Raw genomic sequence first — 17,890 nt, forward strand, 5'->3', positions numbered from 1 at the left:
ATTAATTGTTAGAAACTTCTGGACAAATAGTTCTAATCTGTTAGACCAATAATCTGAATTTTGGCAGGGTTCTAATCATGACAAATAATTCGAATCTTAATGATTAGTCCGAAACTTGACGAATAATCCGATTCTTGACAAATAATCAAAATTTTAGGGAACAGTCCAATTTTCTTGACAAATAATCCGAAACTTGACGAATAATCAGAATATTTACGATTATTTTGAATCTTCTCAACGATTAATCCGAATCTTGGTGAATAGTCCGACTTTTCCGTGTGAATTATCCGATTCCTAATGAAAAATCCGAAGATTCTCATTCAGATAATCACCCCTTGTTCAATCATTTTATTTTTTCAATTTATTTTCTTACAATCGGGATTTTCCATTGTTGGATAATCCAAGAATCCAGAAATGTTTAGAACTTATTTGAACGATTATTGAGTTAGTTTTAAGACTAAAAAAATTTTTTTTGTAATTCCCTTTATGATCTATTTCATTTAAAATTATCAATATATTCTTCAGTCAACTTGCTTATTTTTTTAAGCTAAGACCAAGAAAATTTTCACAAAGGCCATTCTAAGAATATTGTCCGATTATCTGTCTTTGTAATTTTTATGTATTAAAATTAAAGTTCATTAATCAATTATAAAATTCACTAAAAACTATTGGTTAGTCCGTATGTTAAGCTTGACCTAACATATGGATTAAGCAAGACTAAAATCTTGAATCCAAATTTTAGTTTTTTTACGAGATTTGTTTATAATAATTTTATGGTCAGACTTTTATAATTTTAAGTTTAGATTTTTAGGTTAGGATAGACTGAATTGAGACTGAAAGAATTTTATGATTAAGCTTAAATTTAATTTAAACTTATTTTATCTAAACTATTGACCTAAAATACTCTGGCATAAACATAGGCCTAGCTTAAAAAACCTTAACATTACTTTAAGAACTTCGGCCTGGTTTAAAAAAAAACTAAGCGAGGGTTACATTGTAAAAACGTCAAAGTCGGTTCGAAGCTCATACAAAGATAGCCGGTTTTGCAATGTAGCCCTAGCTTAATTTGTCTTAAGGAACTTAGAGCTAGTATATTAAACTCAGGCTTAGCTTTAAAACCTTAAGCCTAGATTTAAAAACTGAAGTCTGATTGGAGAAATATTAGGCTCAATTTAAAATGTACTGGTAAGCTGACCAAGCTTACGGGAGCTGTATTTCTTTCAGTGTATCAATTTTGTGAGAGCAAACTAGAACGCGAATTAATTTAAATACGCGCAAAGTCGGGAAAAGTTGAAAAGTCATACCCTAAGAAATGTTTGGAAGGCCATATCTCGAGAACGGATCCATAGATTTTCATAAATTTTTTTTTGTTTGAAAGGTCTTGAAGTCAGCTATAACATATCGAAAAATGAAAAAAATTTATGTCGCCATTTTCGAAAAATTCGAGTTCGAAATTTTCGAAAACTTTGTTTTTGACTTTAGCGCCTCTTGCGGTCATTTCTCGAAGTTGCAATGTTCTAGACATTTGTAGGGTTTCTCGAAACCTTTCATTTGCGCTTGAGTTGATCCAGATCGGACTTGTAGAACCCGAGATATGACATGCCAACTTTGGAAGGCTATATCTCGAGAACGGATCCATAGATTTTCTTCATTTTTGGCATGCAGCTAGATAATATAGTCAGCTACAACATATCAAAAAATGAAAAAAATTTATGTCTCCGTTTTCGAGATATTCATCGAAAACTCATCGAAAATTTTGTTTTTGATTTTTGGCCCCCTAGCGGCCACTTTTGAAACTTCGGATGTTCTAGAGAGTTGTAGGGTTTGTTGAGATCTTTCATTTGACCCCGGGTTGATCGAAATCGGTCAAGCCGTTTTCGAGTTATGGTCGATTTTCGATGAAAAATTGTGGCGGCCATATTGACTAAACGGCTTGACCGATTTTCGAAAATGAGGTATCGTTGGAAAGGTCTTGATGGCCCCTACAACATACTAAAATTTCAGATTTTTAGCTATTACAGGGACTGAGATATTGGCAAAACAAAATTTTGGGGTTATTCAAAATGGCGGACGGAGGGGTGGGGGGTAAAATTTGACGTCATAATCGGACGTCTTCCAGTCGACTTTTAAACTTTGCCGTTTACCGCAAGTCTCTATCTATTACCGTTCTCTTGCAATTTATGGTTGAACTACGGAAGGACGGCCGGCCGGCCGGCCGGCCGGACGGCCGGAAAAATTTTTTTTTGGCGCATACGTTTTTTGGAATGTGGGGACCCTAATTCGTGCTCATCCCAAGTTTGAGCCCGATCTGACGACTTTCGATTTTGCTCGGTACACAAAAGCTGTGTCTGAAAGAAACACAGCTAACACCTAAACCGGACTTAATAGAGAATTTCTCGTTAAGAATCAATTGAGTTATAGAAATCAAAATCATGCAACAAATATCTAAAATATTTTGTCTTAAAAATTTCATTAAAAACTAGAAAAATTAATTCATGAAATTTCTTTAAAAAAAATAAGTAGAAAAAATAACTATTATACAGTACACCAACAAAGGATTTGTTTTTGATAGTTTCTTCACCTTGTTACCGGCAAATTGCGTCCTGTGAAGAAAGTCCCATTGGCGCATATAAGCTAAGAAAGTTGGAGAAATGGTGAAAGAGGGTCTCTTCTGGCACAATTCGCGTCAGTGAATTTTGTATAAATAGCAAATTCATTTTATAAATATCTCCTCACACACATTCGCGTAGCCAAAAGTCCCCCAAAAATACATATGCTGTGCATAAGTGGAGGAGCGAATGTTAAGAGGATGAGGCTGGGAAAATTGGAGGCAAATAGCCGTGTTGATGCTATTTTTACCCACTCACATTTCCCACACCCGCACTTTTTTCTCCTTCCTTCATCATCTTCTTCTTCCGTTGTTGGAGAGAGCGGTGGAGACACAACGAGCCAGAGAGAGCAATGTGTCTGCATGGGATTGTTGCGCCAAATGAGTTTTCCGAGGCAATTTGCCCCACAAAAACCACCAAGGATGCCTTTGGGAGTGTTTTTCAAGTGTGTGGAGCTCTGTTTGGTGTGGAATATTTGGGTTAAACACTCAACTTTAGGCCAGGCCAGGAGAGACCCCAACATTCGCCCCAGCATCAAGAATATAACAGTAGAGTGATCAATTTTCCAAGATTGTCGTCAAGGGGTCAATTTACTCACCCCTCATGTCTTCTGTTTGTAAAATGTTTTCACTCTAAAGTTGGTAGAACCACTAAAAAAAATAAGAAGAAGAAAGCAATTGGCCATTTGTTGTAAGATTCCTTCGAGAAGGGAATTTTGCTTTCTCGACAAAATTTATTGTTTCCCAGGGAAATGAAGGAATTAATTTGAAAAATCATACTTATTTATGCTGCTTTAGGTTATTTTATTTAAATTCTTAAATGTTCTTAAGAAATGAAGAAATTCTTTCGAATTCTAAGAAGAAATAAATGGAAGACGAACGGTCAAAAATTAAGTTTCAATCATTTTACTAAAATTATCTAAATTATAAAAGCTTTAACGCTGGCAATTATGTAAAATAATTTGAATTTAATTTTTAACCGAAAGTCTGCCTTTCATTCATTTCATATGCAAAAGGAAGCTATTTTAGGGATTTTTGTGTTAAAATATTTCATTTTAAACATATTTTTTTACCCACTGCATTGTTATTTTAAATGAATCACATTTTGGTGAATATTTTGAAAAACATTTCTTTATATTTCCCCCAAATATAATACTAAAGAATTGATTATTTTACGTCAAATGTAATAAATTATCACACGTGTCGAAAAATGTTACCCGGCTGACCCTTAATGTGCTTACCGCCGCCATTTTGAATTCTTTTTTCCCCTATAACGGGAAACTATGATAAGAGCACTAACCATACTTTTCCTTGGGAGCGGTGATTTTTATTCAATAATAAATTATTAATTTTTATATTTACGCAGAATTTTAAATTCAAAAATCCACATGAAAAATCTGAAATGTATGAAAAAGCAGTCTGCGTAAATATAAGATGACCCAATATTTTTCCACCATCAAATATACAGCAGTCATCTTGAAAAGTAATTTATTAATTTTTCCCTCAATATCTTGATTTTTTAAAAGAGCCGCAAAACTGAAATTTTGATATTGTGACTCAATAATCAATCAAACAATTTATACTGCCATAGGCAAAAATGTAAGAAAGTAATTTAGAAAGCTTAATGGATGTAAAAGAATTATCTTATTGACTTCCAACGTTTCCTGATTTTCCTCTGCTGGCCCCACATTAAAACTTTCTCTTCCATCCTGCGGCAACTGCCACCTGTGCCGAGTAAATGTTCTCATTTTTCTTTCTTCTCATTTTTCCACAGATGAATCCATTTCGTCCCTTCGTGGCCATTCTGTGGTTCTCACGTGCCCCATGGACGTCAGTTCCTGCGGCGACTTGCATTCAGTCAAGTGGTTTAAGGGTAGCGATCGAATTGCCGTGGTATCCGGTAATGGTGAGGTGGTCAACATCTTTTCGGATTACAACAGCAGGTGAGTTGGTGGATCTTCTTCTTCCTTTTTTTCTCTCCCTTTGGCTTCCTCTTCTTCCCATTTTTTTTACTCTTTATCTGAGTTTTTTTTTTCCTCTTTTTTTGGCGAAGCAGCGAAAGAAGACCCATTTTGTGGCTGATCGATTGAGTTAATTAATTTAGTGTCATTCGCAGGCAAAGGTCACGCCCCCTGCTATATAATTATTTTCCCACCTTTAACGACTTTTTGCCCCGTCGTGTTCTACCATCGCTCCAACCCATCAATAATGCTTTGAAATAATATAACATTTTTTTTGTCATTCCTCGAGGGTAAATTCCACCCACACACCGTTGAAGAAACATTTTCCATATAAATTTTCAATTTTATCTATCTTCAGCAGTTTAAGGAAAGATGAAATTTCAATTTATCTGCCTATAGCAGAAAATAAACGAACCCCATCTCGTCTTGGGTGAAAGTAAAAATATTTACTAATGGAATGAATATCTTTCTCAGAAAAAAAAAAATAAAATGAATTCTCGCTGTGAAAGAATTCTTCGCATCGCGGCATAGATATATATAGGAATTTCCATTCAAGTGGAAAGTCAAATTTCATCCTCAGTCGATCCATCGAAGAATAAAAATTGCTATGTACATACATATTAGAGAGAAGAAAAGCTCGATATGGAATAGATAAAAGAAAACAACCCCCAAATGGATTTTCAAGGAACAAAAAAAATATACATACGATTGTGATAATTTTTTTTGTTTGTTGTTCTTTGAAGAGGCATTAAATTGCACGGCATATGAGGGGGGGGGGGGGGGGAGAGCTAAGGAGAAGTCTGAAGGAAAATTGTGCAAAAAAGTTTCCATTATTTTCTTTAATGATTTTGGTTAATTTTATAAATTTAAGAAAATGAAAGAAGATTTTTCATTCATTTTTGGTCCTGCAAGGTAGAAATTTTCTTATACTGAAGTAATTAAATTCTTTTACTCAAGATTTTCAAAAATCCAATTTCGTTTAAAAGTTCTGATTGCGCAAAAGGGTTAAACTTTTAACGAATAATAAAAACAGTTTTCTTCACAGAATTTTTCTTTCTTTCTGAAAGAATTAAAGGGTTATAAGATTTTTGGTATTCTGGGAAAAATCTTATAAGATTTTGACAATTTCTTTCTTTCTTTAATCGGATTTTGGAGGGAAAATTACTTTTCCAGGGCTATTTAATGGTTTCTCAGGATGTTTTCTAGAATAACAAATTCATAATTTTTCTTTTATAGAACGACAACAGATTGATTTAAGAACTCTATCTGTCAATATCTTAGATATCTTATAACAAACTTTTAAATTGGTAGAGAAGAAAGTTAAAACAAGAAACTATTTTTCAATTGTTCCTAAAACTTTTCCAACCACTTAAGAACGTTTTTTAAGAGTTAAAAAAGCAAAGAACAAAAGACAAAAAAAATTTAAATCAAGGAGGGTTTATCTAGACGAAACTATTATGATCTTCGGAAATATTCGGATTATTCGCTAATATTCGGTTGATTCACAAAGGAAATACAAATATAAGTCTAAGCCTGAAAATGCTCAATTAAAGCATAAAAAGACTTAGAACAAACCGAAAAGTAGTAATTTCAACCTGAAAAGTTGTTAATTTAAGCCAAACAGAACCTGAAGAAGGCCCAAAACGTTGGCCGAAACGTTGTTATGTGATAAATAAACAACACCTGAAAACTGAAGACTGCGTTCGAATTTCTTTGCATATTGCATACAAAAAGTAGTAAATTCAACTCAAAAAAGACTAAATTCAAGCCGATAAATATATGGTTTTCAGTCTCTAAACTCCATAGATTGAGGAACAAAACTTAAAAAAATCATCATTTAGATTTTAAAAAGGACTAAATCCAAACCAAAAATTCCTAAATACGTTTTTGAATTTTTTCCGGTTTTGAGTTATTCCGTTTTTAGCAAAAGATGTTCATGTAAAGTCAAATATTCAGATCTTCGGAAATATTCGGATAATTCGCTTAAAAAACTAAAATATTCGTCAGATAAATACCCCTTGAATTAAATAGTAAATAACTTTGATAAAATTCAACTCATTGAATTGAATACGTTGAGGTTCTTAAAGGGTAAAAGAAACAGGGTCAATACCTGCAGGAATGCACTCCCCAACAATGAAATCAATTTGAGAAATCTCTTCTTATGGTGGACATTCCATAAATTCCTCAGAGAAGATCCTCATATATGGAAAAATTCATTGCTAATAGATTTTCTTCGGGATGTGCGTGTGGACAATGAAGTTGAATTTCTTCCTTCGAATATAGAGAAAATTCCTTGCATTTGCCCAAGATCTCTTCTCTTGTGTGTGTCCCCTTTGTGGGAGGAGGGGGGGTGGGGTGATAAGGAGGTAAAGGAAAAGAAATCCCTTCAGTGTGGGGTCACGTATCCTCCATCATTGTTCGATGAAAGTATTTTCATCTGCGAATGAGGGCGTGTGTCGGCGAGAAAATGGAATATTGAGATGAAATTGAATGACTCCTTTCTTCCTCTCTTTAGGGAGGGGTACGGAGGAGGGGTAGAGGGAGCTTTTGGAGCTCTTTTGCTCCTCATGAGCCACACATACATACATATGTACGCACACCCATAAGATCAGTTTTCCGTTTATCCCCAAAATCTCGTCATTCCCATCATGACAACCTCATAGCAAAGGATTTGACTTGAGGATGGGTGGATAGGATGGGGTGGGAGAAAGCTCCCAACCACCCACCGTCGTACACAGCCCCATGCTCCGTGCGGAAAATATATATGTGCCGAATCTAATGAACTTTACGATGTTGACACAATAATGCGATGAATCCAAATTGTGTTACTCGTACATATAATACGAACAAATATTGGGTGCCATACACACGTCCAACATTTCTGATTGGGAAGTAAATTTGGTGTGTGTGTGATTTATTGACAAAATTGCTTGTCAATAAATTATAGAGAGCATGTTTCCACGATATATACATACTTTCGACGTATATATACAAGAAAATTATGTATACGCATGGCATAGTGAGATGTTATTATTTATGCAATCATAACTTCTCTCCAACCACACTCTTTCACCTCACCGCATGTTAGTTAATTCACCCAATGCGCGTATATTCCCACCGTACACAGTTTGTTGCGATACATCCACAAGCAATGGGCTTGAGGAGGGGGAGTGGGTTGGAAAATATACTTTGGGAATATGACAAAGTTGGATGAATAACAGAGACATTGTTGGGGGGAGAGAGGGCAGAATGACATGGGAACGACAACACTGCGAGATGACAAGTGAATTTTAATTCTAAAATAACAAAATACTTTGCCAGGAAGCTTCAAACTCCAGCAGAACCATTTAGAATTTCCCCATAAGAGAAGCTGGGGGTTGTTTTTGATATATGCTATAATAACTTTTTCCACCCTTAACACCACCCCTGAGGAGGATTAATGCACTCCTTGTACTTTCCGAATTCCTCCATTGTGTGTATAATGTACTGAAGGATTAAACATAATTATGGGGATTCACAATGAAAATTTAATATATAGAAAAATTTAGGGTAGATCTAACCGAGATCAAACCATGTATGGTGTAAATTATTAAGGTTTCCTTGCTTTCAGTTAATTTGCAAGGGGTGATTAAGTGTTGAATATTTTGTTTTTTAGGCGAATAATTCGAAGATTGGGGAATAATTCAAATAGGGTGGCCAGGAAATTAGGGCATGATTTTAACCGAGAATAACTTTTGATTGGATTGAGATATCTCAAAACTTCTGTCACCAAAAGGTGCGTAAACTCAAAAAGTTTTATTTGCATTTTATTTCAAGTCGATATCTTAAAAATTGGAGCCGCTAGAGCAAAAAATGTAAAAGTTATCATTTCTATAGATTTTCTCAAAATCCATTAAAAAGTTCCAAAGATCGTTAAACAATTGAATATTTGACTAAATTTGAATAAAAGAAGCCTTTCCTGACTCTATGCGACCAAATATTCAAACATTTTAAGAATTCTTTTGAGTTAAAGCAGATATTGTCATTTATTGCTAAAAACCGAATAGCTCTTTTAAGCTTGAATTTAGTATCGTTTAGGTTTGAATTAAATTCTCGTTAGACTTGAAATCACTAGCCGAGAATTAAGTTCTTATTTTAGGCTCTTTTATCTCAATCTACAGTTCCTCGACTAAAATAAAGCAAAGGCCTTCAGTAAAAATATTTTGTCCGAAAAAGTAGGAAAATATTTTTTTCTCGGCAAAATTTTTCTCATCAATTTTTTTCTTGAAAGCTACATTCATCCCCTTTCCAAATCTGCCAGGGTGACCAAAATCTTAAGGGTTGATTGAAGAGAAAATTGTACTTTTTGCAAGGTTCTACTGGATCGACCGCCAAAAATCAGCCCTTTGACCGATTTTGATCATCTTGGATTCTTTGGAAAGAGGAAAAGTGCAGCTTTCAGAGTTTTTTTTTATTTGTCAAAATCGGTTGGCGAGAAAGGAAGTTAGACAAACTTTTTTTGAATATTTTCCTAATTTTTCAGATAAAATATTTTTATTGAAGGCCTTTGCATTATTTCTGACAAGGGACTGTAAGCCTTTGTAGCCAAAAACCCTTTTTCAACTAGAATTTAGTTCTTTTCAGGTTTTTGCTCCTCAATTTAAACCATTCTTGAGCTAAAAGCAAAAAGGTGGTCATCTGCTAAATATTTCGATTTCTTTGGACATTGTTTCGCAAATTGTGTTAAAATATTTAAAAGAAATTAGAACCAATTTAATTTGTAGGGTTCTCTTCAATGTATGTCTCAGAAATTAATGAATCAAATAAAAAAAATTCGTCCCTTCCCCTAAATCACTCTCCTACAAATAAGCTATTAACTGCAGGATAAATATAATTTTCCTGTAAATGGATATTTTTTCAAAATGAATTTAATAAAAACTTCCCATTATCCTCTCAATTTAATTTAAAAAAAAAAAGCTATAAAATAATACATTAGCGAGTGAATAAAATATAACTATATGTATGTTAAAAAATACATAATATACTACATACATACATATGTATACATAGGCAAAAAACAGCGATACAAATTGAAGTGTCAGAAACATGCAAAAAAAAGAATTTGAATGAATAAATCTAACTGACTTGAATTATGTGAGTTAAATTTAATATTTAATGCGACGTTATCGGAAATGTTGCTGAAAATTTTAAATATATTTTTTGCATGACATTTTTAATGCATTTCATGAATTTTTTGTCTCTTTTATTTTTGGTTTACCATCCACTGAAATCCCCCGCATAACATATTTTTTTTTTTAAATCAATTTGCGGGCATCTCTGCAAATTATTACTATTCATACCTATGTGAATTTTTCCCAATGATTTTTCCATTCCCCTCTCCTCGGAAAAATTGTAAAATATCTGCTATGAAAGGGAGCTTTCTGTGCTCGTTATCGGTGCATGGTGATTTTTTTTTATATTTAATAAAATCAATTATGCATTACTCATTAAGCCCCAGCTCTATTTATCACCATTGATATTGCATGAATTTTTAATGGGAAGGCCTCCACTACACGATATTTTCCAACAATGAAATATTTTCTTTCACATTGCTGAATTTCAATTAATTTGGCCGAGGATTGTAAATAAAATAATTATTTTCATGAAATATGACTATTATTTTGCATATTAAATTCATTAATGAGGCATAAAGAGGAGTCAGCAGAAAATTATTTTGCAGCGCAATATTCAAATGTAATTTTTCGGAAGGAGTTATTAATTAAATTTATTTTATAATTTTTGAAATATAGATTTTTGCGGGAAATTCCTCACACTCTGAGTGGATGAAACTTTTTTAATGTCCTCCACACAAATTATTCGTGCTAAAAGTTAAATTCTCTGCTCATTTAGAAAGTTTCTCATGTGAAATTTTTCATTGTCCCAATGATGGGTTAATTGCAATCAAACAGCTTCTTTCTCCTCACCCCCCATCCACACACTGAATAATTTAGGTGACATTCTATTTCCCCGAATTAAGGGGATGTAATTGCCAAGGAAAAGTTCATTTCGTTTATCTGCAAGTCATGTCCTTTGGATTTAATTGAAAAGTCATTTTGAAACTTTAATGACTTTCAATGAGCTCCATGAATTACCATAGATAATTTTTTAAAGCTCCACATATAAAGGCTTTTTATAATGCTTTAAATTGGAGTTGTAAAATAATAAATTTGTGCCGTTAAAAGAGTCTTTGAGAAGCATAATAATGAGCTCTTCGTCATTTTTCAATTTTTAAATATTTTAGAAAAATTAGAGTTTAAGATAATTCATAAAAAAGAAAAGTCAGAACGTCGCTTGAAAGGAAAAAAATGCTTCCTCTTCAAGTGTATCTGTTTCTAATAAATATGAATAAGATTTCTTCAATCAACGCTTTTTTTTTAATTAAAAAAAATTAAATTTTTGATTTAAAAAAATTAGTCTGAATAAAAAAAAATTAAAGAATCGCTTGAAAAGAAAAAAAATCTGTTTAAAAAAAAATAAAATTTTGTTCAATCCACGTTTATTTATGTAAGTAAATTTTATTTTCTGTTTTCTTTTTCTTATAATAAAATTGAAACCTTAACATTAAAAAAAATCATTGAAGCGTCGCTGCAAAACAAAAATGTGTATCTTTTCCAAGGGGTGATTATCTGAATGAAATTATTTGTATTATCGCAAATATTCGGATTATTCGTTAATATTCGTATAATGCGCCAAAGAAATCAAAATATTTGATTTTAGTCTTAAAACGGCAAAGATTGAAGAGCATCAGTCTTAAAATTATTTAATTCAATCCTAAAAAGGATTAAAATCAAGCCGAAAATAGTAAATTCAACCCAAAGCGTGCTAAATTCAAGCCTACTAATGACTAAATCACAGCCTAAAGGTTTTCATTTCTGCACTAAAAAGGTAGAGATTGAAGATCAAAAAGCTTAGAAAAGATAAAAAGTAGTCAATTGAAACTGAAAAGTAGTAAATTCAACCTGAAACGTGTTAAATTTAAACATAAAAGTATTATTTGGTTTTCAAACCTAAAAAGACAGAATCTTCAATCATAATACTAGTTTTTTAATTAGGGTCTAAAAAGGACTAAAATTAAAGCCTAAATAGTAGTAAATTCAAGCCTAAAAGGGCTAACTTTTATTTCAATTTTTTTAAATTTTTTTTTTTAAATATTCAAATCTTCGTAAATATTCGGTTGATTCATCATAAAAACTAAAATATTCGTCAGATAAACATCCCTTGATCTTTTCTCATTATGTGTGTCATTAAAAAATAGATTGTGATTATTTTTCGATCTACGAATACTTCCAAAATACAATTTCAAGTAAATTTCCTTAAAACTGAAACCTTAAAAAAAAAGAAAATTCCAATCCGTCGCCTGAAAGCATAAAAGCTCACCTTTCTCAATCAATGAATTCCTCAACAAAAAATCCTATTCTGTTAAATAATTTATCAAAGCTAATTCCTTAAATTTCTAATGATTCAGGAGAATTTGTTCTAATTAGAATTTCTATTTATTCTTTTAGAATATCAATCGATCACTCACCACATGGACCTGCCACAAGACTCCACCTAAAGTCAGTTCAGGTGTCAGATGAGGGTACTTATGTGTGCGAAAGTACGTTCTTGGAACCACTTGAGACATGCAAGAATCTCGGAGCTTACAGCATAGACTTTAAAGTTTTAGGTGAGTATAATTTTATTTATTTTTTTTCTTTTTTTTACGTCATTTTTATGCTTCTTAATGATTTGTTAAATTTTATTATTTGAAATTTACCTACATAAAATGATTAAGTTAATCGAAATAAAGTTTATTTTGCAACTGGAAATAAAATTCGCCATAAAAGGGGCTTTGAAAAGTGTTAAGAACTTTACGAGATACTTCCCTAGAGAGAAATGAAAACTCTGCATTTCATCCATCTTTTAGTATTTGATTGAGTACTGGAGATAAATCCATGTGATTGGCAATAATTCAGTGTCTTTTTCTCGCGCAATTTATACTCAACAGTTCCACCATCGGCAATACTTATCCTGGATGAGGAGGGTAATCAGCTGAAAAATTCCACTACGTTAGGTCCTTTGCGCGAGGGCCACACATTGGGGGGCACGTGCGAGGTCCGTGGAGCTCGTCCAGCTCCAGTTGTTGGATGGTATCGATCGGGAAAGAGGCTCACAGGTGAGTTTGATTCTTAATAAAATAGCGCGCTAAATTTTAAAGTTTAAATTTCTCCCGTTAAAATAACCAAAATCCTTTCAAATAAATTTAGATACCGTGACAATTGATGAAAGCAATGGACTCTTCTTGGTCAAATCAACATTGTCCCTTGTGCTGTCACGGCAGGAATTGGCCTCCATCATTGAATGTCGCGTGGAGACACCAGCCCTTGAGCACATTGTTAGCAATCAATTGGTGCTAGATCTACAAGGTAAGGCAAAACTCCCCAATCTAGATGGACTAAATTCAATCTAAATTTAGGCTTTGCCACTTCCTCACACGCAGAGAAAATCCCACAAAGAATGAAATATTACAACGTTTTGAGCTTCTCAATTTGTTGACTGTGTGATTTATGAGGAAGTTGCAAATACTCATTTTACACAAAATTCCACAAGATGAAAGCGGAAACCCACAAAGGGGGTCAATTTACAACGACTTTTCCTTCCTTTTCCCACCTTTATCTCCATAGAAAATGAATGAAAGAATGTTTAGGATATTTTATAAATAAAATTTTGAGACTTCCTACACACTTATCAGTTTCAGATCAATAGAAATTTTTTTTTGGTTGCAAAAAACGACTTTACAAAAGGAGATTATTCATTTTTATGTTATCAAGTTCTTGATAAAATTTCAGGAATTTCATGATAAATAATTTAAAGATTTATTTCAAAATTACGACTAAAGCTAGAGGCAAAAAAAGCTAATGAGAAATTTATTCTTTAATTGGAATCAATAGATAACGAATATTACCAAGAATGAACCGAATATTTCTGAAAAGTTCCCGTTTCGAAATATTTTAATTCACAAAAACTCGAGAAAGGATTTATTTAAAAAGTCAAAAAGCCATCACAATACACTTAAACGTTGATTTTTGTATAAAACAAGGCACGAAGCATATGCGCTATTGCTTCATTAGATATATTTTATGAAAAGGTTTTTTTTCAGTCAGTCACAGAAGACACATGTCCATTGTTGTACAATTACTTAAACTACGAAGTTAAGAGGCAAAAAGCATATGCAGCATTGCTGCAGTTGTTGATCTGTGCAAAAGAGAACTGGGTTTTGAACAAAACAAACTTAGGGGCAGGAATGAAACTCATTTATTATTTCTTCTATAAATTAAACTGTTATGATAAAAGGCAAAAAGCATATGTAGCATTGCTACAGTTGTATATCTGTGTTAAAAGAAAACTCGGCTTTGAACAAAACGAACTTTCAGTGGGAGAAAAGATAGTCATCCATTATTTTTTTTTTCAATTTATTTAACTGCAATGTTAAAAGCAAAGAAGCATAGGTATGCAATGATTTTATGCCTTATTTGGCTTTCATAATGCATCCAGAAAATCAAATGAAAGAAGATCTCCTTTGTGTCTTTCACCGAGATTTCTGCATTGTTTTTCCATAGAGCTTATGCATCATTAGAGATACTATTGAGGGCGGGGTTAACGCGTTTTAGAGTCATTTGTTGTGTTTTTTTTCGTCAATTTCACCTAAAAGGAACCGAAAATAGTATAATTCTTAAATATTTTTTGTGGTTTGTTTATTGCAACAATGCCACTAAAAAATCTAAATATGCATAAACTCCTTTTTCTTCAACTATAACTACTGATAAACCTTTCCTTTTAATTTTCCGAAAATCTTCACAATAATCTCTCCTTTTCTTTTCATTTAAAAAACATCTGAGAAGTATTTTCTTATAGTTAGGATTTTCTGCAGATTTTGATTCTTCCTCCTATTCTAATTAATTCTTCCTTCAATCGATATATTGCTTTTTCGTTAATAACTAAAATATCCCAACGTAAGAAAACTACTTGGAGGGTTTTCGATTGCAATTTACAAATTAAAGCTCCAATTTCACTTGAGAAAACTTTCCAATTTACTAATGAAAATCTACTTCTGGAGCTTTTTTTGATACACCACACGGAAAGACTATATTCGCAAGAACTTTCTTAAACCAAAACTGGCTGCAACTTTAATCATCTTTATACGAAAATCTCGTAAAACTTTTCAATATCTCCCAATTATTTGGTGAGAAAAGTTTTTTGTAAAAGAGCTTCCAGGATAAAACCCATAAACTTTGTTGGAAAACTTTCACAGAGATGAAAACTATTCCATGAGCTGAGAATCCTCATTAAAATATTTGACTAATTGAATTTACATGTAGCTGGGGGGGGCGTAGCGGGGAGTTTTTTGAGGGGAAAAATCTTCAACAAGTCAAAAATCTTTAACAAGATAAAAAGAAACTTTAAACAATTTGAAGAAGATCTTCCATAAATTCAGTTTCTTGCAGTTTTGTTTAACTTATTCGATGTGGTGAATGTTTGAGGAAAAGTTTTCTGTAGGGGAGAATGGTGCAAATTGGACGTTTAACATTGCTTTTTGTTATTTAATTTATTTTTTTGGGAAAAATATTTTATTAATTAAAAGATGTTTACAACAATTTTTTTATTAAAAAAAATCATTTCGACGAGAAAAGAATGACAAATGATAAAAGAAAGAAGACATAATGCTAGAGAAAGAACAAGAAATTTTAGAAAAGAGACGTCAATACAAATGTCAACTATTACAACAGAAACGTCAAATCCTAAAAAGATACATCAAATAAATTAAATGTCAAACATTAAAATGAAAGTTCAAACTTTGAAATAAATGTCAACTGAGACAAAATAATTTTCAAACGTTAAAATTAACGTCAATCGTTATTAAAAAATGTCAAATGTTGAAACAAAAATCTCAGGTGTTAGAAAAAAAAACGTTAAATTTTCAGAAAAATAAGAATTAAGTATTGAAGAAAGCGAAAACGCCAAACGTTATGAATAAGAACGTCAAATGTTCTGAGAGACATCTAACGTTAGATTGAGAAACGTCTAACATTTATAAATGAAACTGTCAAACGTTAGAAAAGAAACATCAAACATTGGGCCTAATTCAGCGACCAAGAAAACCTTGAAATACGCTTGAAATCTTGAAATTTCAGTAAAAAATTCAAAGATTTCAAGGGTTTCTTGGTCGCTGACTTAGACCCATTAGAAGATAAATGTAAAATGTTGAAATAAACGTCGAACGTTATAATAAGGAACGTCAAACGTTAAAAAAATGTCAAAATTCCATTCCATTCCTAAGCTGTTTTTAGCTGTGATTCTTTTCTTCAAATCTTTATAAAATTTTCAGAATTATTTAAATTGAGAAAAAAATGTTTTCCTAAACTCCTCCTTGACTGGGTTTTTCTGATTTTCAAACTGATCGAGCGTAATTTACGCCAATCTCCCCTATGCAATAAAAATTGAGAAAAATTAAAACAACTCATGTTCTTTTTTCCATCCTTCTCTTTCAGTTCGTCCAACAAAAATAAGCCTCTCGGGGGTTAAGCATCACACTGTTCAGGGTACAAAGGTTCTACTGCAGTGTCAGGTAAGTGCCTCTGGTGGGAAGATTTTTGAGGTAATTACAGTATAAAACAACTGAGGATTTTCCTCCCACTCTCTCTCTCTCTCTTGTTTTCCCCTGAATGAACCTTAATTTAGGTATTTGGTGCCCGACCAGCCGCCAATGTGACGTGGTACAATTCAACACGAGCCCTCAATCCCGACCACGAGCCTCTGAGTACCATCAGTACGAAAACGGTATGATGTGTTGGTCAGAATAACCACCACTCCCGCCCCCCCCCCCCGCAAGTACAATAAATTTTCCTCACCAATTTTCCTTTCTCTTCCCACCCGCAATATAATGAGAATTTTGGGGGATGCGCGGGTGTGTTGAAATTTAATTGAAATTCCGGAAATACTCACACAACCATTTTCTCCTTTTGTCTCAAACATTTCCACACCACCCTCAACAGTATTTGCAGAACGATGGCACTTTTGAGACAGTCAGTCAGTTGATTTTCACAGCGACACGCTATGAGAATGGAGCAGCAATCCGATGCGAGGGTGACAACATTGTGATGAGGGATGATCTTGAGAAACCCATTCATGAGACGCTCGTGTTGGAAGTTATGTGTAAGTTTTTGCATATATATAAGTTTCCTCTATGCTTCCTATATGCAGCAACATTGAGCCAACATTGAGCCAACATTGAGCCAACATTTTTTTTTTAACTAAAAAAGGAAATCATCTGAATCCTGAATCTAAATTAAAGATTTTCCGTTGCTCTGGCCACCTGAGATAAGATTTTTTTTTCTTTCTTTTAGAGAAGAAAATTCAAAGAAAACCTAAAGGAAATTTTTTTGATTTTTCTTTAATTTTATACTTAAAGGAATATTGTATTTTTTGGGATCAAATTTAGTACTTTTTTTTTTAAGCTTTATCTCTTTAATCTGACTGAGCTTTTATGGAACTAAATTCGAATATTTTTTAGGGTTGAACTTACTACTTTTAAGATTAGAATTTAGTATCGTTTAGGCTTGAATTTAGAACATTGTAAAGCATTTCCTCCTTAATCTGAGCTTTATGAGTTTACTTTTCAGTTTTACTTTTAGTCTTGAATCAAGTACTTTTTAAGCTCCTTATTTCTTTATCAAAACTTTTTCTTTATTAATTTGTACAATTAACTAGTCAGAAAGTCTTAAGATTAGGTTGTCTTTATATTTTTCAAGAATACCTTAAGTCTTCTTAAGAAAAACTTACGATTTCTTATTAAGAAATTCTTAAATCAGGCTAAATCAAGCTTAATGCATATTTATTGATAAATTTAACGAATATCGATGACAAATAACGATCAGAAAAATTTTTAGAAATTTATGCATTCAGCCTGATTCAGTCTTTTTTAAGAAAACTTAAGTCTCGCGTAAGAAAACTTAAAAAATAATAAGCTTTGTTTAAGAAAATGAAAGAAATGTCAATCATAACGCGTCCAGTTATAAGAGTTGGTGTCCCACAACGTGTATAAGTTTGTTTATGCGTTGTAATACTATTTTTGAGCAGAATTAGTAGGCAAATTTAATTTTTTTTGTAAAATTCGGCAATTTGATGGATAAAAATGGTCATATCTTTGGTTCTATAAGACCTACAGAAATTTCTTGACTAGTTTTGGAAAGATATTAAATCAGGCTATAAATTGACATAAATTTCAATAATTTTCAAGGTCATC

At 32.7% G+C, this 17,890-nt stretch overlaps 1 protein-coding gene across 11 annotated transcripts in view; it reads left to right on the forward strand.

The window, feature by feature from the left end:
• LOC129795425 (hemicentin-1) overlaps window positions 1–17,890 on the forward strand; it is a 97,779-nt gene that overhangs the window by 42,933 nt on the left and 36,956 nt on the right. For all 11 annotated transcript variants that reach the window (XM_055836672.1, XM_055836676.1, XM_055836673.1 and 8 more), the window contains exons 3-9: window positions 4,383–4,551; window positions 12,114–12,274; window positions 12,596–12,763; window positions 12,855–13,013; window positions 16,137–16,213; window positions 16,327–16,425; window positions 16,641–16,800. In XM_055836672.1, coding sequence (XP_055692647.1) covers window positions 4,383–4,551; window positions 12,114–12,274; window positions 12,596–12,763; window positions 12,855–13,013; window positions 16,137–16,213; window positions 16,327–16,425; window positions 16,641–16,800 — 993 coding nt within the window. The remainder of the gene's footprint in view (window positions 1–4,382; window positions 4,552–12,113; window positions 12,275–12,595; window positions 12,764–12,854; window positions 13,014–16,136; window positions 16,214–16,326; window positions 16,426–16,640; window positions 16,801–17,890) is intronic.

Source organism: Lutzomyia longipalpis, chromosome 4 (genome assembly GCF_024334085.1).
Source record: "Lutzomyia longipalpis isolate SR_M1_2022 chromosome 4, ASM2433408v1".
NCBI lineage: Eukaryota > Metazoa > Arthropoda > Insecta > Diptera > Psychodidae > Lutzomyia > Lutzomyia longipalpis.